This window comes from Salvelinus namaycush, chromosome 17, assembly GCF_016432855.1.
Source record: "Salvelinus namaycush isolate Seneca chromosome 17, SaNama_1.0, whole genome shotgun sequence".
NCBI classification, from domain to species: domain Eukaryota; kingdom Metazoa; phylum Chordata; class Actinopteri; order Salmoniformes; family Salmonidae; genus Salvelinus; species Salvelinus namaycush.
The window spans coordinates 10,379,135-10,403,138 of NC_052323.1; the positions used below are offsets into that span (position 1 = coordinate 10,379,135).

Consider the following 24,004-nt stretch of genomic DNA (forward strand, 5'->3'; position numbering starts at 1 on the left):
GAATGAGAAGACATTTACATAAATCAAAGATTTTAATGACCTAAACATGAGTTGTTTCATCTTCACCAACATTCCCACAAACCAGGAAATGTATTTTTGAATGAAATTGTTAAACCAGAAAAAGACATACAAAGACACATGCATTTGTAGAAATCACAAGCATACATGCACACATTGAATCATAATGGAAAACATGAAAAGTAAAAAGATAGAAGCCTTACAGATTAGCCAGCTAACTATTGTAAAACAAACTGAATTCACACTTGGCATACATAATGCTGGCTTTCTCAACAAAGGCCATTGTCTTTGGGAGAAACAAACCTGGCTTCAGCCAACCTATAAAAGACACTGGTTTTCAACCTTGAAAATTAATCTTTAGGTGGATTGAGAGAAGTATATAATGCTATGCATTGCACATAATGCAGCCCTGCATGCCAGGCTTAAATAGCAAGACTGCACATCATGGGACTACTCCCATGTCTTCGAGTGTCTGTACGTAGCTACCAGACAGAGTGAAGAGGTATGTGGTGACCAGGCCTTTCCTTAGGCTTATTCAATGTGGCAAACACTCCCCATTTTGAGTATAGAACTGTGTTGCATAGAGCTGACACAAACCTCTATTTGCTATGTACATTGTGCTCATTCTATATGAAGGATTTCGATTTGCAACGTTTCACCATAGTTGAATAAGCCTGTGATGTGGCTTTCTTGACCGGGCCCAAAGACCCTATAGTTCAGCATCTTGGGAAACGGCTAACTATAGTTCAGCATCTTGGGAAACGGCTAACTATAGTACAGCATCTTGGGAAACGGCTAACTATAGTTCAGCATCTTGGGAAACGGCTAACTATAGTTCAGCATCTTGGGAAACGGCTAACTATAGTTCAGCATCTTGGGAAACGGCTAACTATAGTACAGCATCTTGGGAAACGGCTAACTATAGTTCAGCATCTTGGGAAACACTTTTGGGGAACAGCTAGGGAATTACTGACTTAGCTTTAGCGGTTAATGTACACCCATATCTCCTAATGTTTCAAAGTTGACCAATTAATTTATATTTTCAAGTTTATTTGGTTAAGGCAAAAAAGACTGTCATTTTACAGATTCTTCAAGGGCTGATTGCTTCTTAATTCTGTCAGAAGAGGAATGGCAAACATGGAAGCCTAAGTATGGACAGACAATCACACTTATATCTATTCTCCAGTCAGAAATCGCAATGGCTATTTTCCTCAATAAGATTGGAGTTACTAACTGTACGTGTGCAACGCCATGCCTCATAGCGCACAATCTTGTGTAGTTTTCAATGTATATGAGGAACGATAAGGACCCGTGGTGGCATGTGGTGCGGAGGGGAGTACGGCTCATAATAATAACCATAACGGAACAAAGGGAATGGCATCAAACACATGGAATGGCATCAAACATATGGAATGGCATCAAACACATGGAAATCAAGTGTTTGATACCATTCCCCCCCCCATTCCGCTCCAGCAATTACAACGAGCCTGTCCTCCCTCATTAAGGTGCCACCAACCTCCTGTGGTTTGGTTACTACATCGAGGCCCCCAAAAAATAAAGTTTTCTAACCCTCACACTTCCTTAAAGACATACAATGAATACAAGAGGATTATTTTTAGCCCCCCCCCCAACCCCCATCTCAGACTAAAAAAAAAACATCACAACACCAGACTCTCGTGATAGACAACAGCGCAGTATCATTTTACCTCAGGGCACACAATCACAACACCACCAGGCAATACATTCAGGTGCCTCTTTTTCCAACTAGGGAGAGGCCTCCTTACAGGCGACCTTGAATGGTGGTCTTCACAGGGAAGGGAGCTTCAGCAGAGACACTTTCAAGAGAGCTTTTCACATAGTTCAAAATACTCCTAAAAACTATATGATGCAAAATGCATCATACTGGCTGTATTTCGAAAGTTATACATCTTGAAAACTTGATTGCTGACATGCAAAACATTTTAGGACTATATCAACAATAGACTAACGAAACAAATACCCAAATATTTTCCTTTAAGGACCCTTAGCAGTGAGAATTAGAATGCCTAACGTAAATATCATGGGATTTGGCCTTTTCAACTATTTGTTTTTGGAATTCTAGGCCCTTTGGGGTAAGTTCAAAATCTTGATGGAACATCAAAGTACAAAAATCCTTTAAGATTGATTGTCTTAACAAAACCTAAGTGATTTCGTTTGTTATTGACCTCCGAATTGCAGAGTTCCATCTTTGGCCCGACAACATCCACAGTATTGCAAAGAGATGCATATGACAAAACGCATTATTTGAGAGTCCCCGATGCATAGGACAATCAATTAGACATTTCACAACCTCCCCCTCAAGACAAAATGGCTCACAAAGGACTTGGTCTCAGCAGCCGTCTCCAGGTAGAGAGTGGGGGCCATATCAGCCTGATAGGACCCCGACAGTGTGTCAATGTACGGAATGTCAACTCTCATTCCTGGTGTCAACGATTTAAGGATCCTATGATGGAAACGCTGGAATCCCAGTTCAATTCACCATCGGATGTGCAAAGGCCGAAAATAAAGGGAATATTGGGGAACATGTTTGTTTGCTGATTAGATCAGTCATTCTCTATGGTCCAAAGAGTCCAAGGCATATGATTATTTATAGTGTCAAGGCACATTTGGTTACAGCATCCACCACAGTGGCAAATTGGTTGTCAAGGCTGTTCAGGTTTTAATTGGTTTGCCGAGTCATTTTTTCCCCCACGTCCACAGTGATTTTGGTGTATAATTGATCCTTCTCCACTTTCACCACTTTGTACGACAGGGTTTTGATGCCGTCTTTGTTCATGGTCTCCTTGGTGTGGGCGATGCGGTCGAACCTGGAACGAAAAAACACAGCTCAACCACAATTCAATGACGTGGTTGAAGAACCATGTCTTTTTTTTATTTGGTTAAGGTGCAGCCAATGGCAAACATCTCCTCTGGATTTCACAAAAATCGTTGCTTGTTATACACTACTTGATTAAACGCTACTCAAGAAATCTAACCACGACAATCAAACAAATCAAAGTGCTACTGAAAAGTAATCCGCTATACAGTCTAGCTAACTGCCGCCGCTGATCAATAGATAATCAATAGCCCTGATGGAGCACTGAGGCCCAGTGTGGCCCATAATGACCACATTTGTTATGGATGTTGAGGCTTCTACTGCACGTCAATGTTTGCCAAGGCTTCTACTGCACGTCAATGTTTGCCAAGGCTTCTATTGCACGTCAATGTTTGCCAAGGCTTCTATTGCACGTCAATGCCTTCTGAGGTTTTTATTGCAGTGTTAAGTTTGCTTCTGTACAGAGAAGAATGGCCGAGCTGACCAAGTCATCCAGTGTTCGTGAGAAATGACGTCAAGGGAAACAGTAGTGAGTGACTGGATCCTTGTGTGACGAGGGCAAGGAGAGCCTGGGGAGTGTTCAACTGTGCACACCTTTTGTTCCCTCTCTTCTGCTCTCCTTTACAGATCTGATAGAGCTGGATAAGTGAAACCAATATAGCTGAAACTAGGTGGACCTAGAGATGTGCAACTTTCTCTTTCAAGGCGATTCGATGTGATACAGGAACGATATGTTTTAGTTTGAAACGATTCGATTAGAGAATTATTCGATGCACTCATTTGTCGCATAAACACATTCCTTTTCCATTCTAAATTAAAATCTGCTGCTAATGGAGCTCATGAGCTGGGCCTCTCTGAGTGGACTTCTGTGTGTGTGTGTGTGTGTGTGTGTGTGTGTGTGTAAATGAAATATGTCTATGGTGTACGTACTATGTAGGCACCTGAGCTGAGCCATGAGGGAGACTAGTAGGGATTAAAAAGTTTAAGATCGAAGTGATCCCCAACCCGATCCAAATGTAGGCTACTGATATTGCCTGGGGTTGTCCGGCATGCAAAATGACTTGTCGACCTCTAGTTGACAGTCATTGATCTACCGATTAATTAGGGCCGATTTCAAGTTTTCATAACAATCGGTAATCTGCATTTTTGGATGCCGATTATATTGCATTCCTCGAGGAATCTGCGTGGCAGGCTGACCACCTGTTACGCGAGTGCAACAAGGAGCCAAGGTAAGTTGCTAGCTAGCATTAAACGTATCTTATAAAAAACTATCAATCTTCACATAATCAATAGTTAACTACACATGGTTGATGATATTACTAGGTCAACTAGCTTGTCCTGCGTTGCATATAATCAATGTGGTGCCTGTTAATTTATCATCGAATCACAGCCTACTTCGCCAAACGGGTGATGATTTAACAAAAGCTCATTCACAAAAAAAAGCACAATCGTTGCACGAATGTACCCAACCATAAACATCAATGCCTTTCTTAAAATCAATACACAGAAGTATATATTTTTTAAAGCTGCATATTTAGTTAAAAGAAATTCATGTTAGCAGGCAATATTAACTAGGGAAATTATGTCACTTCTCTTGCGTTCATTGCACGCAGAGTCAGGGTATATGCAACAGTTTGGGCCGCCTGGCTCGTTGCGAACTAATTTGCCAGAATTTTACATAATTATGACATACCATTGAAGGTTGTGCAATGTAAACAGCAATATTTAGACTTAGGGTTGCCACCCTTTCGATAAAATACAGAACGGTTCTGTATTTCACTGAAAGAATAAACGTTTTGTTTTCAAAATGATAGTTTCCGGATTTTACCATATTAATGACCTAAGGCTCGTATTTCTGTGTTTATTATATTATAATTAAGTTTATGATTTGATATTTGATAGAGCAGTCTGACTGAGCGGTGGTAGGCAGCAGCAGGCTCGTAAGCATTCATTCAAACTTTACTGCGTTTGCCAGCAGCTATTAGCAATGGTTGATTCACAGCACTGTTTATGACTTCAAGCCTATAAACTGGCAATACTAAAATGCCTATTAGAACATCCAATAGTCAAAGGTATATGAAATACAAAAATGGTAGAGAGAGAAATAGTCGACGCGTCATAATTCCTATAATAACTACAACCTAAAACTTCTTAATTGTAAATATTGAAGAACTGGGAATATTGAACCACCAGCTTTCATATGTTCTGAGCAAGGAACTTAAACGTTAGCTTTTTTACATGGCACATACTGCACTTTTACTTTCTTCTCCAACACTGTGTTTCTGCATTATTTAAACCAAATTGAACATGTTTCATTATTTATTTGAGACTAAATTGATTTTATGTATTATATTAAGCTAAAAAAAATATAAAAAAATAAAAAAAAAAAGTGTTAATTGTTGATTCAGTATTGTTGTGATTCTCATTATTACAAATATATATATAAAAAAAGAATAATAAAATCGGCCGATTAATTGGTTTCGGCTTTTTTTGGTCCTCCAATAAACCGGTATCGGTGTTGAAAAATCATAGTTGGTCGACCTCTACTGTCAAAACAGTAACATGCAGTTCGACACTGAAGGAGAGGACGTATCAGTTGTCCCAAAAGAAGGTGATTTTGGAAGAGAGACAGAATGTAGGCCTAACATGAACTAAACATTTTAGTGACCCGTAAACGCTTGAATCTTTTATTTTATTTATTATTATTTATTTATTTTATTTTTTATAAATTTTATCCCATTTTCTCCCCAATTGCTATTAATTACTATCTTGTCTCATCGCTACAACTCCCGTACGGGCTCGGGAGAGACGAAGGTCGAAAGCCATGCGTCCTCCGAAGCACAACCCAACCAAGCCGCACTGCTTCTTTAACACAGCGCGCCTCCAACCCGGAAGCCAGCCGCACCAATGTGTCGGAGGAAACACCGTGTACCTGGCCCCCTTGGTTAGCGCGCACTGCGCCCGGCCCGCCACAGGAGTCGCTGGAGCGCGATGAGACAAGGATATCCCTACCGGCCAAACCCTCCCTAACCCGGACGACGCTATGCCAATTGTGCGTCGCCCCACGGACCTCCCGGTCGCGGCCGGCTGCGACAGAGCCTGGGCGCGAACCCAGAGACTCTGGTGGCGCAGCTAGCACTGCGATGCAGTGCCCTAGACCACTGCGCCACCCGGGAGGCCCTTGAATCTATTTTTTTGACCGATGCATGCTACATTTGGATCAGTTTGGAGTCCACGGACCGATGCACTTGTACCTTAAACGTTTGAAAAATCAGGGACCGGTGCGTATCGTTGAATCATTACATCCCCTGGTGGACCTATTGCTTACTCCTATTAAATCCAATTTGGCTAGATTCATGCGAAAGGGAGTGAACAAACCCAGAGAGGGTACCATTATACATGGAAATAGAGCCCCTGAGAGCAGGAGTCGGAACCTCACCTCTGTGGGTTGTCTTCGTTCCCACCGTCCCGGTTGTGGCGGATCATCCTGCATTTCCCCACGGCTCCGCTGGGCCGTGAGATGGTCATCCCCTTGGAGTTCAGCCTGTTAAAACACAGCAGCAGCATGAGTCAGACCACCAGTCTAACTAAAACACTGTGGGACGCAGTTACAACAGCTTTTACACCTGGGAGAAAATCTGCACGTTTTTCTTACACTAGTGAAATAAACCTAAAAAAGTCAAAGAAAACGTAGGATAGATATGAAAGGAAGTAAAACAGGTTATTTGGTTTTCATTCAGTAGCCTCTGTGCAAGAGATGCAAATAGTGCACTATTGCCTAACTCAATAGGTGTAACCAGAGAGGAAGAGGCAAAACGAGAGGGTTTACTCTGCCCAAAATCTGTCCACGTTAAGCAGATCATTCATTATTAAGCAAGTGAGGAGTTTTTGTATTGGGGGTGCAATGAGTGTCAAATTATATTAAAAGATAAAACTGAATTGCTATTTTGATACATAAGGCTTATTTCATCTAATAGAAGTTTTGTAATGCTTAGGTTGATATGAGTGCACTTCTATAAATGTGATGCACGCGACATCCCGGCAACTTTGAGGGGAAAAAAACATAGGCTTCTCATCATTATATCCAGAATCTCTGGTGTAACGACACTGGAAATTGCTTGTTTGTGTAGCATGGTTCAGGGTCACAGCTGATAAAAGCTTCCAGACCACAGTGAATAACTGAGTATGTCTGGACACATCCTGTCTGCCATTGTTTACTGTATCCCTATCAAAATGGATACGGTGACTTATCAAGCAAACACGCCAAAGAGCTCAAAAAGCAGCAGAGACAAAAAAACAACAACATCTTAACACCTTGTGCTGTTGGGCATTCAGCAGTATGTGTGGAGTTCATCTATAATTCAGTTCTGGAGACAGTGTTCAGTTTGGCTGGTCTATAGTGAAGCTATTGGGTTACCCATGTCTCAAATGCAGAAGTTAACGAGGCACAGTATATGTTATGTAGAGAGAACTTAATCCCAAACCCGTCCCTTTAATATTTTAAACACATACATACATATATTTAAATAAATATATAAATAAAAACATGCTTAAGTGCCAAAATTCAGCATCATTTGACATGTTCCTCATTTTCAGTCCCTAGTTAGTGTTGCTTTGACATTATTTTAAGGCCTGTTATAAACGGAACTCGTTTTAATATTGTGAAACAAATTTTTAAAAACATTTTATTCTAAAGAAACATTGAACATCTAATAGTCAAATTATAGTATGGAGGAAAAAAAAAAGTTTGCTCTACCGTTTACTGGACCCCACTTCCTCCTCCATAGTCAGAAAACAAAGCAGCAAATAGTCCAACGCTCACAGCTTTGCTACCTAAGGCTAAACTGAAAAGCATTTAAGCCATTCTGACAGCCGACCTTTGAAGCCAGTGCTGCTCATGTCAGCACGTTGATAGTCTAGAGGCAGGCTATTCGAAACACATGACTCAAGACAAATAAGGTACACAAGTTACATTCAAATGACATGTCAAACTCCTTCCAATCTTCACAACACTGCTTTCTGCATTAGCGATTTAAAATGCTTGTTTGTCTAACTGATAGAGATAAGGAGAAACAAGCCTTTGTGCATTTAATAAGAAGAAACTAAATAATACAGCATTCATTTGGCAAGTGACACTTTACATATAACCTCCTCTTTTTTGCCTGATTCTTGACTACTCCTTTATAGAGCCTGGTTTTGATCAGTCACGTGAAAAATAAGGGAAAAAAGCCTCAGTAACAACTGTGTGCTGTTGGCATCATTCAGAAACTGGAGAAACAGAGATAGCTGGAGGGGGGTGTGTTCCGGGAGTGTCTCAGAGACAGGACACATACTCCTCCTCACAAATGAGAAGTTTGTTTGGGTGTCCCATCTGCTTGTGACAGCGCCTCAGCTGAAATGGATGCTACTCACTGATACATCATTTCCTTCAAGAGCAAATGGTAGTAGTGGCATACAATGGCACCCTTGGGGGCAAGTTGGAACAATGCAAAAAGTAGGGCTAAAAACACAACGCCGCACACTGACGAATGACAAGAACTAGGTCCGTGTAACAGGGTTTCAACATGTGATAGAGTTTCAACATTGCTCACTCAAGAAAATATGTTAATGTGAAACCTTGGCTATCACTTTACCCAATAAATATGAATGATCTGCTTTTTACATGAAGTCCTCCTATGAGCCACAGACATTTGTCTGAGAGTGGCTGTGCGGACTCTGACCTGTTGAAAATGTCGTCGTCCTCCCCTCCCCAGCCCCAGTAGTTGTTGGGGAAGCCGTTGATCTTGAGGAATTGCTCCTTGCTCATTGACGACACGCCTCCAAAGTACTGGTTGTACGGCAATCTGAGAGCAAGAGATACAGAGCGAGAGAGAGAGAGCAGAAAGAGAAAAATTAAATGTAGAAGCTTGAATTTGTTTATTAGAGTTTAAACAAGACTTGGGCAGTATACCGTATACTGGGATATTTGAAAATAGCCACAGGATGGTTTTTCAGTGAAAGTCATTGTTTTTTGATTCAATAGTGATCAGGGACGTGCAACTATAATTTTTCCATTCACAGAAAAATACATTAGAGCAACACATTCGGCAGATAATGGCTTCATTTTTATCAGATGACAACAGAAGTGCAACTCTATTTGGTTGGCAGCCACACCAGTAAATGAAAAAGCAAGGTCTTTTTGTTGTTGTTGATGCACAGCCATCATATTTCTAATGTTTAAGCCTATCATAAAAAGAATGCAGCCAGCTACATTTCCTAATGTTTTGCTTAAAGTTAATCTTGCATTTTACCAGAAAAAAAAATAGGCTGGCTACACCAAGAAAAGTACCGGGGAGAAAAAGAAGCGCTGTCTGCTGATAGAATGCCGTTTGTGAATTCTCATTTGAGTTTAGAAGTGCAACTGAAGCACAAACTTTGTCTGATGGGGAGCAGAAATTACAATAAGTATTTTAGATCTGCGTTTATAAAACCCCTTGGTTAGCGCGCACTGCGCCCGGCCCGCCACAGGAGTCGCTGGAGCGCGATGAGACAAGGATATCCCTACCGGCCAAACCCACCCTAACCCGGACGACGCTAGCCCAATTGTGCGTCGCCCCACGGACCTCCCGGTCGCGGCCGGCTGCGACAGAGCCTGGGCGCGAACCCAGAGACTCTGGTGGCGCAGTTAGCACTGCGATGCAGTGCCCTAGACCACTGCGCCACCCGGGAGGCCCCAGCAAGAAATTATTTTATGCGTTTAATCTTTTTTTCCTGCGTGAAAAAAAAAAAGAGGGGTAAATGACTAACAGAAACCGCAGACAGTGGCTTACGTTCAAGGTTAGAGGAAGTATCTGCCTAGCAGATGAGGTGCTGCAGAAAAACCCTCTTCCTCGGTTTGCATCACTGCCTTCTGCAAGTTACATGCTGGCTCTCTGTACTCTAGGGAAACATGGAGCCAAGAGACTGAAGCACCCTTGTTTAGCCTTGCCTCACTTTCCTGTTTATTTTGGACACCGAATTAGCCTGGGCTATAATGACATTCTTTGAATCCTATGGCTAACATTAGAAAGGTCAGCACAATTAAGAAAATCAACAAAAATAAAATAAAATGCATTAATCCATTGTGGGACTTAATCACCGAACAAATTACCCAACAAGGGGAGCTTGGCGTCTTTCCTGGAGCCGGATTTCCCTGCCAAAATCCTGTTGGATATTGAATCCAGATGCTTGGTGAGCTGCATGCCCTTCAAGGAACATGACACACAGTATACAAGCTGTTGTGTGTGCAACAAAGGGAAGGGTTTGGTGAGAGGATGCCCATAAAAACCCAGTTACAAGCTGAGAGACCTGTACTATGACCTGTACACAGGCGGAACTCAGCACTATGAAGTCACATCTGGGGTCAGCTTACCTTACCAATCTAAATCTTACATCAGAAGCAGGCAACAGAGCCAAACTGACTGTAGATCAGCGCCTAGCCAAACATAAGGTCTACAGCTGTGTCGGCCCAGAGCTGTGTATCACAACAGAGGAGAAGCTCCCAAATCCTTTATCAAAGATAAAGATACAGTCTCTAGCATCAGAGAGCTCCTCCCTGTCTGACATGTAACGGTGTTACACATGTAGAGCAACAGTTAAACCAACTGGAGTTTGCTCTACTGGTCACTGGACCCCACTTCCTCCTCCACAGTCAGAAAACAGAGCAGCAAACGGAACACTATGTGACACAAGGCTAAACTGATTAGTATTTAAGCCTTTCTGACGGCAGACCTCTGAAGCCAGTGAGCACATTGTAAGTGATGAAGCAGGCTATTCAAAACACATGACTCAAGGCAAATAAAGTCCCAATGAGGGACAGTTTACTACTAAATAAAATTATATGCTAAGCGCTTTCCAATCTTTCCAACACCGCCTTAGCTCATTGCATTCTGCCAGACACCTGGTTCAAACAGCTCTTATTCGCTCCCCCTTCACAGTAGAAGCCTGAAACAAGGTTCTAAAGACTGTTGACATCTAGTGGAAGCCTTAGGAATTGCAATCGGACCAAATTTACACTATCTTGGATAGGCAAAGACTTGAAAACCTACAAACCTCAGATTTCCCACTTCCTGGTTGGATTTTTTCTGAGGTTTTTGCCTGCCATATGAGTTCTGTTATACTCACAGACATCATTCAAACAGTTTTAGAAACTTCAGAGTGTTTTCTATCTAAATCTACTAATAATATGCATCTCTTAGCTTCTGTGCCTGAGTAGCAGGCAGTTTACTCTGGGCACGCTTTTCATCCGAACATGAAAATAGCGCCCCCAGCCAATAAGAAGTTAATAAGAATACATTAAATAAAACAGCATTCCTTTGGCAAGTGACACTTTATATGTGGCCTGCTGTTTTACAGAACCTGGTTTTGATCAGTCACGTGAACAATAAGGAAGAAGGAAATCCTTAGTAACAACTGTCACCTGTGCTGCTGGCATCATTCAACATTTCACCCCCCCGTGGCAGTACTGACTCCATCACTATAGCCCAGTGAATGGCTTGGTTTGCACTGCTTACTGCAAAAGTCTCTACACAGCTACGGAGGTAAAGACAGCCAGAACCAGAAACTCAACAACAAAAGATGACAAAGTCCATTTTCGATAAGCAGCATCAAGCAAAGTCAACAGTTAGCTCTACAAGTGCAGTGGTAATTCAGCAGTTAATGGGTTCAAGTGAGTGACACGGACAGAGCGTCATAAAAGCTTAAAGAGCACCTGTGGGTTCTATGTGGACACTCCCGTGTGTGTGTGTGTGTGTGTGTGTGTGTGTGTGTGTGTGTGTGTGTGTGTGTGTGTGTGTGTGTGTGTGTGTGTGAACGCTCATTCGTGTCGGTACTATGTCTGGGCAGTGAACTAGAGACAGACAATTCCAGGGCTATCCGTGGGAGCGTTGGCTTACCTGAAGCCAAACTTGTCCATGGAAACAGACAGGTGCCTGGGCTGGCTGAAGCACCTGTAGGTGTTGCGGTCATCCATGGGGATGAGGTCCACGTCACTGAACACAAAGCAGCCGTACTCGTACTCCTTCAGGGCCTCCGAGAAGCCAACGTTGAGGAGCTTGGCACGGTTAAAGACCTCATCACCGTCCTAGAGTGTGTGAATGGAGGAAATATGGGGTTAGAATTGGAAGGTGAATCATGTAGAAAGAAAATACTTATTTTTGAGTGTCTAGACAAAGGTAGGAAACTCTGGTCCTCATTAGTTGGTTGGCCACCCATGTCTCATGGGACTAAAGCGCAAACCAGAACTAAGGCTAAACTGAAGCATCCAGGCGGCTATCTATTATAATGCGATTGACAATGCAAACGTGTCAGAAACAGTAGCAGACTTGTTTAAATGGAAGGTTTGGACAACTGGAAAACATTGGCGATTACAATACAGGAGATTCGTTTGTCTTTGACGTTGTGTAGGCATCTTGTTGTTTGCTGGAAAACATGCATTTACCTTGAAATCAGCAGTGTGTGTACTTACAAACTTTCATTGAAATTCATGTTCTGTGTTGCTGATGCAGTGTCATCAAAACTTTGCACGCCCAGCTATTTAATGTGACTCGATGTAGCTGTAAGAGGATTGCTCAAGAACATGGATAGGTTGCCCACATGAACAAAGACTATAGTACACTATGGTATAAATACTACAGTGAATACGGTAGTATTTACAGTTAACTACTGTATAAATATTGTAGTACATTTTTTTGTATATACACACCTCAATAAATAATGTAGTGTTTTTGCAGATAGTAGTATACTGTAGTATTTACTGTAGTGTTTTTGCAGACATTACTGTAATATTTAGTGTTTTGGTTTTAGTATCTTTGATATTGAAGTGGATGCTTTCTCCTTAAGGAAAGAGCTTCTGCTCTTTTCTATAACCTACTGGGAACACAAATGGTCTATACTTGGTGGCACAAATTGCGATATGGAGCGTGCAATAAGCAGGGTATATGCAAATTAAAAACTGTAGTATTACTATAGTTTTAAAAGTATTTTTTGCGGACTGTGGTGTTTTTGCAGGCATTACTGAAGTATTTACTACAGTACTTATCTGTAGTATTTACTATTGTATTCTACAACATTCTATAGTAAGTATTACCGGTACACATGATAGAGGGATACTACAGTGTATACTAGAGTTTACTATACAATTCAATAGTAAGTACCATAGTATTTGTTCATGCTGGTGGGATTGTCTTTTTTTCTCTTTTTGTCTTCTCAGGCTGAAAAAAAGGGCAGGGTTACCAGGGCTGATGTAGTTCTACTGGGATGATTCTCTGTGCGGCGTCCTTTGGCAAAAGAACGGGAGCATCGTGTTGTGTGTCAGTGTGCCTTCAATGTGGGCGAAGTGCCTCTCAATGGACACGTCTCATATGTCAATGGCTTGATCTGATGGTCCTCCAGAAAAGGTCTGCTTGAATACCCATAGAACCAAAACTGTCTAAAATATATATTTTTTTTTTAAATGGGGCAGATGAAACCTAATAACATGACCTCAGTCCTTGTTTCGATTGCATCAAATAAAAGCGTGGCTAGTGTTCTTCTTCTTCTTAAAAAAAAACAGACAATTCACATAAACAGAGCAGGAAAACCAGAACGAGGGTGTGTGATGCCAAGAAGCAGCACAGTTAATGTAATCTGTACAGGAGTCCCGACAATTGAATGAATGTTCAGTAAGTAGTGTTCTCCGCTGAAGCACTTTGTTGTCAGTCACATGTCATGTTACACATTGTGGCGATAAAAGAGACCGTCATATGATTCCTGATTTAAAATAAACTTTGAGACATCTGCTACGGTCTGAAATAAACATCCGCTAAGGAGGTCTATGAGTGTGTTTGTTCTTGGGAGTGTGTTGTTTCCCCTCCACCAAGTGATGCATCCCCCTCTCCTATAGTGCATGACAGCATCATCTGCATACAGGGTATGGATCATTTGCAGAGACAGAAAGAAGCAAGTGTAGAAGATTTCAGAAGTGCATGTGACCAAAATAGATTTATCTCAGTCAATAATGAGAAAGAGAAAAAGAAGCACACATTACCAGTAGAACCCCTCAGCCCATGGGGTCACGCAATTGGCCAGAGCAAGCAGGGGACAATTTTCTCCTCTTCCAGCGACCACAGCCATTGGCCAGATACGCCTGACATGCAAAAGGGGAGGCGTTTTGAGCAAGGGGGCAGGGAAACGAGGAAGACATTTTTTTTTTAAAGAGAGGAAAGGATAGGAAAGGAGAAACAGAAGAGAGAAACAGAAAGATTGAGTAGAATTCCAACAAAGACCCAATAATTGTGTTTAACAGCATTGAAGGGCCCTTTAGCAATAGCTAGGTGACTCGACTACGGGAAAAGTCAGATTGACTCATTAGTATAATAGCAGGCATTAAAGCTACTTTTCTTTGCAGTGGACACCACCATGTCAAGCCTGACATCTTGAACCAATTTGCTACTTGTGTTGGAGACCAGAGTAGAGTATACTCTAAAAAATATATATAAGTATTATATATTCAAATAGAACCATGTATTTGCTGCGTATGACGTTCTAGGTGGGGCGTTCAGTCTACACTACAACATGTTGGTGGGTGGGAGGCAACAAGTCCTGGCATGAGATGTGAACAAAGAGTCAATTAGGCCTTTAAGCTGAAAAACAGTACCGGCCTCCCAAGAGCCAAGAATACCTACATCTACAAAGAACCATGTCATTAAATGGATCATTAAACTACACCTAACTGATACGTTTTTTTAACAAATAGGAACAGATTTAATCTACAATATGGTCCTGTATGACCGTATTAATTTAGGCTTGTCAAGAAATGTTCAAAAGTGATTTCGGTTTATCCCAGACGGTGTTGATGACTTGAAGGATATTGAGAAGGATAGACATCGTTATCCTACGTTCAGGTCAGCCTTTGTGTGAATTGAGATTAGATAACCCAATAACTAATACATTTTCAACTCTGGGCTGTGCAGTGGTATTCATATTCCAGTTTGTCCTTTTGCCAGATTGATTTCCAAATACCCTTGAGGCCAACTCCAGTATTCACGTAGTAAATCCCCATACCTGTGAGAATATAGTCTTAACACTTTCAATGAGAACACACACTCCCACACTGAAATAGTGAAAAAACACGTTTCTGCCCATCTGTGGCCTCATGTTTCTACTGAGGCATAGCCTTCGGAAGTAGGGGTGCTGCAGCACCCCCTGATAAATCTAAACAATATATCTCAACAACCAAAAAAGTACTCCTGTATGAGCGGAGAAAAATACTGATGTGGTTTAAGCATTTTTGTAGACTTACAACATCCAATTTAGTTGTTTTTCTATAAAACATTGTTGTTTTTTTACAAAAAGTCTAAATACATTTTACCAGGAAAATCTAAAAACTGAGAAAGCGAAAAATTAAAATAAAAAACTAAATATATCACGCAAAAAAAGTTATTGATTTTAGAGGGCCCTATAGTGGCACCACTCAGGCTAATGATTGCCACTGATAACAACCAACAAACCAGACCAGTTTGTAGCTATTATAGTAGTCAAAACTGAGGAGCCAACTTGTGGCACTAAGTGCTTATCATGATCACTACTCTATGGTCAACTTGTCAGTCTTTGATCAAAAGCGTTGGCTAGTAGCCATCTAGATACTTCTCTGTGGAGACAAACTGATTAGAAGCAACATGATATTCACCATGTTGCACCAAGAGCCTGTCAAACTAGTGTAGAACTGTGCTTTGTTGATGAAAAAATATATATTAAAAAACAGACTTGATGGGCCTCCCGGGTGTCGCAGTGGTCTAGGGCACTGCATCGCAGCGCTAGCTGCGCTACCAGAGACTCTGGGTTCGCGCCCAGGCTCTGTCGCAGCCGGCCGCGACCGGGAGGTCCGTGGGGCGACGCACAATTGGCCTAGCGTCGTCCGGGTTAGGGAGGGTTTGGCCGGTAGGGATATCCTTGTCTCATCGCGCAACAGCGACTCCTGTGGCGGGCCGGGCGCAGTGCGCGCTAATCAAGGGAGCCAGGTGCACGGTGTTTCCTCCGACACATTGGTGCGGCTGGCTTCCGGGTTGGAGACGCGCTGTGTTAAGAAGCAGTGCGGCTTGGTTGGGTTGTGTTTCGGAGGACGCATGGCTTTCGGCCTTCGTCTCTCCCGAGCCCGTACGGGAGTTGTAGCGATGAGACAAGATAGTAATTACTAACAATTGGATATCACGAAATTGGGGAGAAAAGGGGGTAAAATAAAAATATTAAAAAAAAAAAAAAAACAGACTTGATATCACCCGAGCAGGTAACTACATATGTTAAACAATAATGCTAAATGTAAAACATTAAAATTGATTGTTACATATCAGAATATTATTTTTGCGCTAGTTGGCTGTACCTGCACCAAAATGACACTTTTTATCCCCTAATAGCTTGTTCTCAAATAGGGATCCAATTTGTTTTCAGCTCTTTCATTACCATGATTGATCAAAACTCGTTTTTCTCGTGGCTCTCTGGTCTCTCTGCAGCAGACAGCAGACAGAGCAATAGCATCGAATCACAATAGAAATCACAGTATCTAATCGTGATACGCACAGAATCGCAATACATATCGTATGAGCGCCTAAGTCTCATGATATCGTATGAGGTCCCTGGCAATTCCCAGCCCTACTAAACTAGGCCTATATGATCACAATAAAATGGCCCAAATTAGGCCTACTGACTGTTCTTCGATCTAGAAAAGACAGGAAGTGTGTCTAGGCCAGGTTCCCCAAATGTTTTGCATGAAAGTTGAAGAACAACCCTTGTTGAATTCTTCCTTTAGTGGTCTGTAACCAACTCTATACCTTGTTGTACATCAAAGAAAGAGTGTTCCATTATTCCAATAAAGGATCTTGATGAAAAGAAACAGATGAACGTGAAAGGATAAAAAGAGGCTTCCAGGCAGGGCTATTCTCGCAGGTCTTTCAAGTGACAGAGATAGACAGTGTGGCTTTCAGCGTTTTCTGCGCCAAGTCCATTTGTGTTCAGTGATAGTCTCTTGGTTGTGCAAACACCATGAATAAATAAAGGAAATTGCTCATGGACAAAGAACAAATGCAGAGACAAATGCTGGCACTACGTTTTAAGATCTGATTTCTTCCCATATATACGGGAACACAAAGGGCTACTGCAAATTGTAGGAGTTCTTAAAAAGAAGGGAGGCATCAGTTACTTGGATGCTAGCCTACTCTTTCTCTTGACTGGAAAGCAAGAAATTCCTTTATTGAAAATGAAAGACACGTCAAACCTTTGACAAAAAAAAGGGCCTAAAAAGCTTTTCTGACAAGCAACACAAGGTTGAATCTGACTGAAGTTCGCTGTCCCAGAAGAGTTAGGCTACTCAATAAGCACACAAATCTACCAGCATGTCTCAACGAGCCAAGTGTCTTGGCAGCTACTATTACAGCCTGTAATTTGGGGGCTTGATGCCCTTTTGTTTTTACACAGCCTAACACATTCTGCTTAAAACATTCTGCTTAAAAAAAGAGTAAAACCCAAATAAAATATGGCGAAAGTACTTGTAATTGTGATTTATGGTACCAGTAAACTCCAGCTAGCCTATATTTGAAATATACAGACCACCTTTGTTTATTTCTTGCATTATGCCAGCCTAATTAAAAAAGGGCACTGCCTGCACAGACTTGCTCACTGGTTAAAACCTTTTAACCTGCGTTTCCCACTACTCCATCCTGCTGTATGCAGACAGAGAGCAGACGGGGGCCGGCTGGGAGGGACCCACCTGGTTGATGACATAGACGCCATAGTCCAACTGCTGTCGCTGAAGGATGGGGTGGAGGTAGTAGAGCCAGAACTTGAGGTGCTCGTCGCGGTTGCGGAAAGGGATGATGATGGCCACCTTCTGGAGGGCCACGCAGTCTTTGGGCTTGAAGCGCCCCCCATTCTTAAGATTGGGGTTTTCCTTCCTTACCACATCCAGGCTGACTGGGTTGGAGAACTCAATTCGCAGTGGGCCAACTGGACGAGAACGAGAGAGGAGAGGTCATTCATTTTTGTCAGGGCTCCATATCTACAATAGCCCAGGTAATTGATGATTCGGTAGAGCCAATGGAAATAGCAAGTCAAATCTAAAACTCCATTGGTCCCAGGCCTCCCACAGTGAACTTCACTACTTTCATTAAATCAGCTTTCTCTGCCCTCAGATTTAGCCTCATATTGAAGTGTTTCACCATTTTCTTTTCAGGACAACATGGGCTACAAGTAGAACACAAAGTAATTTGATAAACAGTTGCATGAGTTTTATTGACAATTGTCAAAAGACAAATAAGGTCCAACAAACAAACCCTGATTTTTTTTAAAACTAATTTATAAGAATACTATAAGTACAGAAATTGTTGGTGGGAAATGAATATCCACCTAGTCAGTGACAACTGTGTGGAGGTTGGCGTTTGTGACAGCAACTAAGTAATTTTGTTATAGTATTATAGACACTATGTCCTGGGATTCCTATGACCTTCCATGTAAGAGAACCGCTTACCTTCTAACGACTCGTGCGGTTTGTGAACGCCACACAGCAAAACTGGTTACATGTGGTAGTTCGTGAGAGTTTCAGCTTTTCATAGATGGGTCCAAATAGATTGGATTTGTCTATCTCTTCTGCATCCGCTGATACCAACCATACATCTGTGTGATTCACGGGGGCTGAGCTAGAGCGGTGTTTGTGAGACCAGGTTGTTTTTGGGAGCCGCCCGTGTCTCAAAGTCTGCTCTTGCTCAGCCACCGTTAAGCAGTCTGTAGCTCAAACAAACAATGTTTAAAATCATATCGTAGGACTAATATAGACTGGGCAGGTTTATACCATAGGAAGGAAATCTAGCCTAGTTATCCAATCTCCTGTTTTCAGCAATTGATGTTTCTCCTGACAATGTCTTCTGAAAGGTTTTATTAAAAAGCTGCAATATGTAACTTTTTGGGCGACCTGACCAAATTCACATGGAAAAGGGTGTTATAGATCTATCACTCATTGAAAGCAAGTCTAAGAAGCTGTATATCTGTTCTATGTGCGCCATTTCTATGCGACCCGTTCTTAAGTTTTGTTTTTGCGGCTTTTACTTCCTGTTTTATGCCCCAGCTTCACACAGCTGAAAATACAATATCTTTGGTCATGCAAAATATATTTCACAGCAGTTTAGATGGTACAATGATTCTCTACACTAGTGGTTCCCAAATGTTTTATAGTCCCGTACCCCTTCAAACATTCAACCTCCAGCTGCATACCCCCTCTAGCACCAGGGTCAGCGCACTCTCAAATGTTGTTTTTTGCCATCATTGTAAGCCTGCCTCACGATACATTTATTAAACATAAGAATGAGTGTGAGTTGCTGTCACAACCCGGCTCGTGGGATTTGACAAAGAGCTCTTATAGGACCAGGGGTAAAATAATAATATAACAATGATGCTCTTTATTTAGCCATCTTACATATTCACAATTTCTGATGAACAAATGTTTTATAACTCACCACAGGTTACTGAGAAGGGTTCGCTTGAAATGCACATAACTCTGCAATGTTGGATTGTATTGGAGAGAGTCTCAGTCTTAAATTCTTTCCCACACAGTCTGTAGTTAGTTTTCATGCTAGTGAAGGCAGACAATCGACTCTCACATAGGTACGTGGTTGCAAGGGGCATCAGTGTCTTAAAAGCGCGATATGCTCTATACGGTAGCCATATACGGAAATCTGGCAGTGGCTTCTAATTCAATTAAATTTTCACAGAACCAGTTGTTGCAATTTTGATGAGGCTCTCTTGTTCAGATATCGGTAAGTGGACTGGAGGCAGGGCATGAAAGGGACAATGAATCCAGTTGTTTGTGTCATCCATTTCGGGAAAGTATCTGCGTAATTGTGCACCCAGCTCACTCAGGTGCTTCGCTATATCACATTTGACATTGTCCGTAAGCTTGAGATCATTTGCACACAAAGAAATCATACAAAAATGGAAAGACCTGTGTGTTGTCCTTGTTAATGCAGACAGAAAAGAGCTCCAACTTCTTAAATCATAGCCACAATTTTGTCCCGCACATTGAATATAGTTGCGGAGTCCCTGTAACCCTAGATACAGATCATTCAGGCAAGAAAAAACGTCACCCAGATAGCCCAGTCATCACACAAGCAGTCAGACATGTGGAAATGGTCAGTAAAGAACTTTAAGCTCGTCTCTCAATTTTTAAACGTTTTTAAACGTGTCAATACTTTGCCACTTGATAACCAGTGGACTTCTGTATGTTGTAAAAGCGTTACATGGTCGCTGGCCATATCATTGTATAATGCAGAAATTACACAAGAGTTCAGGGGCCTTTGCTTTAACAAAGTTAACCATTTTCACTGTAGTGTCCAAAACGTCTTTCAAGCATTCCCTTGGCAGCAAGAGCCTCTCAGTGGATGCTGCAGTGTACCCAAGTGGTGTCAGGAGCAACTGCTTGCATTCGCGTTACCACTCCACTACGTCTCCCTGTCATGGCTTTTGCGCTATCAGTACAGATACCAACACATCTTCACCACCAAAGTCCATTTGATGTCACAAAGCTGTCCAGTACTTTAAAAATATCCTCTCATGTTATCCTGGTTTCCAGTGGTTTGCAGAAGAGGATGTCTTCCTTAATTTACCCCCCATAAACGTAACAGACATACGAGGAGCTGTGCCAGGCCCACCACGTCTGTTGACTCATCCAGCTTTAACGCATATAATTCACTGGTTTGTATGCAAAGCAACAATTGTTTCAAAACATCTCCTGCCATGTCACTGATGCATCGTGAAACAGTGTTGTTTGACCAAGGCATTGTTTGTATAGTTTTTTTGGCCTTTCCCCCCAGCATTGTTCCAGCCATATCCACAGCAGCAGGAAGAATTAAGTCCTCCACAATAGTATGGGGCTTGCCTGTCCCAGCCACTCTGTAGTTAACCATATAAGACGCTTCTAGCCCCTTCATATTAATGTTATCTGTTGCTTTTATACATGTCTTACTTCTCGAAAGTTGTCTTTATTCACACTCAAAAAACTCCTGTGGCATATTTTTAAAATTGTCATGTTTCGTTTCTAAATGTCTGCGTAAGAGTGAAGGTTTCCCACGAGAGAGTAACGGTTAATGTGATTGGATGTTAATTATTTGACATTGCGTTGATATTTCGCTCTACACTAGATGGTTTAATTTTATTTATTTTCGGCAGTGAAACGAGGCTACTCAGGCAAGAAAAAAAACTCACCCAAATGTATGGCCCAAAATGTACTGTTTGAAAATGTGAAGAATTAAAAAATGTGTTATTATTATTATTATTTGGCGTACCACCGTTGGCATTGTATACCCCAGTTTGGGAATACCTGCTCTACACTATACTTGCTTGTTGTCATATAAACTGAAAATAGGACATAAACTGAAAATAGGTGAACTATTAGAATGTTAGCAACCAGGAAATGGCAGAGTGACTTATGCATAGTGTAACTTTAAAAAACACAATAGTATGGCTCCTACAAACCAGTGACTTACACAAGTAGCAAAAGTAGGTCAAATTACAAAAGCCATACAAAAAAAGAAGGTCATACTACATATATGACATAGTTTACTTATTGTATTGTTTTCTGTAATGTGACCTTGAGGTTGACGTTCCTAAACCCCAAGACCGCATTGCTTTTCAATTAAATCTCCAAGACTGCTGAGGGCAGAACGAGTACACCACTGTTATCCACTGACTCCCACCTCTGGAGCAGTCAGGGTTTTGTGGCAGAAGGATAGATCAGCTAGGGCCACAGCTGCATAAACATCTCTTTTTTATTATTTTTTATCTGAGCTAAAGGAGAAGGCCACTGAACAACAACAACAAACCTGTGTGGAAATAAGCTAACGCAAACAATGAATTCAAGAGCACTAGCAGTAGACCTATGCTATGCATTAATAATGCATGAGTGGGGCTATAGATAGATAGGCCTATTGTATAAATAAGTAAAATGCCAAACCCTACAGGGTAAGCAGTCATAAAATAACTGGTGGCTGTGCACTCATCTATACTTTGAACTTGTAGTTTACATTAGGTTAGAGAATTAAGGGACATGTAATCCAAGCTCTTTATTCATTCCTTATCAGAGCATATGAATGATTGTGCCTGACAGACATGGCTAACAACTTTTATAATTGTTTGTTGATTAGAGACTTTGGCAAGACTACCAACCAATCATACAATGCACCAGTGAGTCTACAGTTTACGCCATACGCATTGATTAAGCTATGTTGGTTAAATATGTATGTTGTTCGTTTTGGCAACATATCAGCTAACGTTATACTTACCAAGCAGTGGCGATGTGTCAGGACATTTTCCAAGTTCTTTGGTGATTGTAGTCACGTTGTCTACAGAAAAGTGGTTCGTTTCAAACGCGTCAGGTACTGTGTCCTTTGATGCAGTTTGGTCGTGCTTCGCAAATGCAAAACGAAAATCTAACGACCTCACGTAAAAAATGAAAGTGACCGAAATATGGAAAAAACATAGAAGGACGACCAACTTGCATGTTCTATGGAGAACACTGAAATTCCCTGTTGAATCCCGCATCGTTAACTTGGTATGTTAAATTATATGGTTAAACAAATCGAAAGTAGGTAACGTTAGCAAGTTATTTCACACCATACCCAATTTCCACGGATATCCCTGTCAACTAGATGCTAGCTGATGGTTTAAAAAAAAATCATTTTCGCTCGAAACAACTTTAATTTAACGTTATTTATATTCTTGTACTTTCGTCGTATTCCGTCCAATAAAGAAGTTATCTTGTAAAAGCCTCCCTCAAGTTACTATCACAACGGTCCCAAATTTCTTAAACGATTTAGCTAACTAACTATCAGGCGTTATCACTAGCTAACGTTAGTAGCTAACAGTACAGCAGCGAATAATTACATAGAGCAGCAAGTCCACGAGAAGGCAAGATTCTCTGAATAATCCGTTTCCCATTAGCCAAATTGACTTCTACTAAACTCAATTACACACATATATCCGATGGTATTAAAGCTAGTGTATTTAAAATATGACCTTTCAGGATTAACGAAATAACTTCAGAGTTGTACAATTTCGAAAAAACAAAGTAATCCCTCTGACAGACATTTCCTTGTGGATAGCTAACAAAAATTGTCGTCTAGTTCAAGTGGCATCTTCTTCATCTTCTTTAAAGTTTTATGGCAGACTACACCTATTGGTGTATTGCCGCCACCTACTGTACCGGGTGTAACAAAAAAAATCCACTGCGAGAAGGAGGGGGCCCCAGGATAATACTAAATAAATCAAACAACCATCCCACTCCTTCAGTCACATTCAAATTACATCCCTACACAGGCTCTAGTGCCTGTGAGAAGGGAGCATTAATCGACTGGATTCCTTGTATGCCTCTGCAAAATAACTCCCAAAAAACGTTCAGCCACATACACAATGCCTATTTTCTTAGATTTCCTCTCTGTTAATATACAAAGTAATAAACGCTACAAAGGCCACCTTGTTAACATGCAACATGTCAGGATCCCTCTGTTGACAAGGAATATTATCTTGTGTCTCTAGTCCTATTACCATTACTTCTTCAACTTCACTCCTTTCTTCCGCTCTTCTCAACGCCTCCGGATAGGAGACATTCTGGACAGCCCTTATTCTTGCCACCTCCGTCTCCTTCACCTTAACTTCAGAAATTTGGGTGCATGTTCACCACCCCAATTGCAGCATTTAGGCTCAGCTGGCATATAATATTTCTCCCGTCTACATACACTTGACACATGACCAAATAATTTACATTTATCAAACCGCATGGCTTTGGGCATGAAGGCTCTCACAGGGAATCTCATATACAACCCAAATACACGTAAGACGGGAGAGACACTCCATCTACCATACGGCTCTGTCGTTGTGCACCAACCACTTGATCAGAATTCTTCACGTACATACAGTGCATTCAACACTTTTTCACATTTTGTTACATGTTCTAAAATGGATTCAATAGTTTTTTTTCCCACTCATTAATCTACACACAATACCTCATAATGACAAAGGAAAAACAGGATTTTATATTTTTTTTGCTCATTTATTAGAAATAAACTGAAATATCACATTTACATAAGCATTCAGACACTT

General features: G+C 41.3%; 1 protein-coding gene across 1 annotated transcript; it reads right to left on the reverse strand.

The window, feature by feature from the left end:
* Positions 1–13: 13 nt before the first annotated feature.
* On the reverse strand, positions 14–23,045 carry LOC120062281 (beta-1,4-galactosyltransferase 1-like). Its single transcript, XM_039012118.1, has 6 exons — positions 22,189–23,045; positions 17,631–17,866; positions 11,785–11,972; positions 8,593–8,715; positions 6,312–6,416; positions 14–2,864 (listed from the first exon to the last, which is right to left on the reverse strand). Exons 1-6 carry the CDS (start codon positions 22,445–22,447, stop codon positions 2,717–2,719), a joined length of 1,059 nt encoding a protein of 352 aa, XP_038868046.1. The 5' UTR covers positions 22,448–23,045; the 3' UTR covers positions 14–2,716.
* Positions 23,046–24,004: the final 959 nt, after the last annotated feature.

Excerpts from the sequence above, each read along its gene's own strand:
- LOC120062281 (XM_039012118.1), bottom strand. The coding sequence starts at position 22,447 with ATGCGGGATTCAACAGGGAATTTCAGTGTTCTCCATAGAACATGCAAG. Across the intron at positions 11,973-17,630 it reads GCGTCTATGTCATCAACCAG|GACGGTGATGAGGTCTTTAA; the intron begins GTGGGTCCCTCC and ends CACACACTCTAG. Across the intron at positions 8,716-11,784 it reads ATGGACAAGTTTGGCTTCAG|ATTGCCGTACAACCAGTACT; the intron begins GTAAGCCAACGC and ends TCTTGCTCTCAG.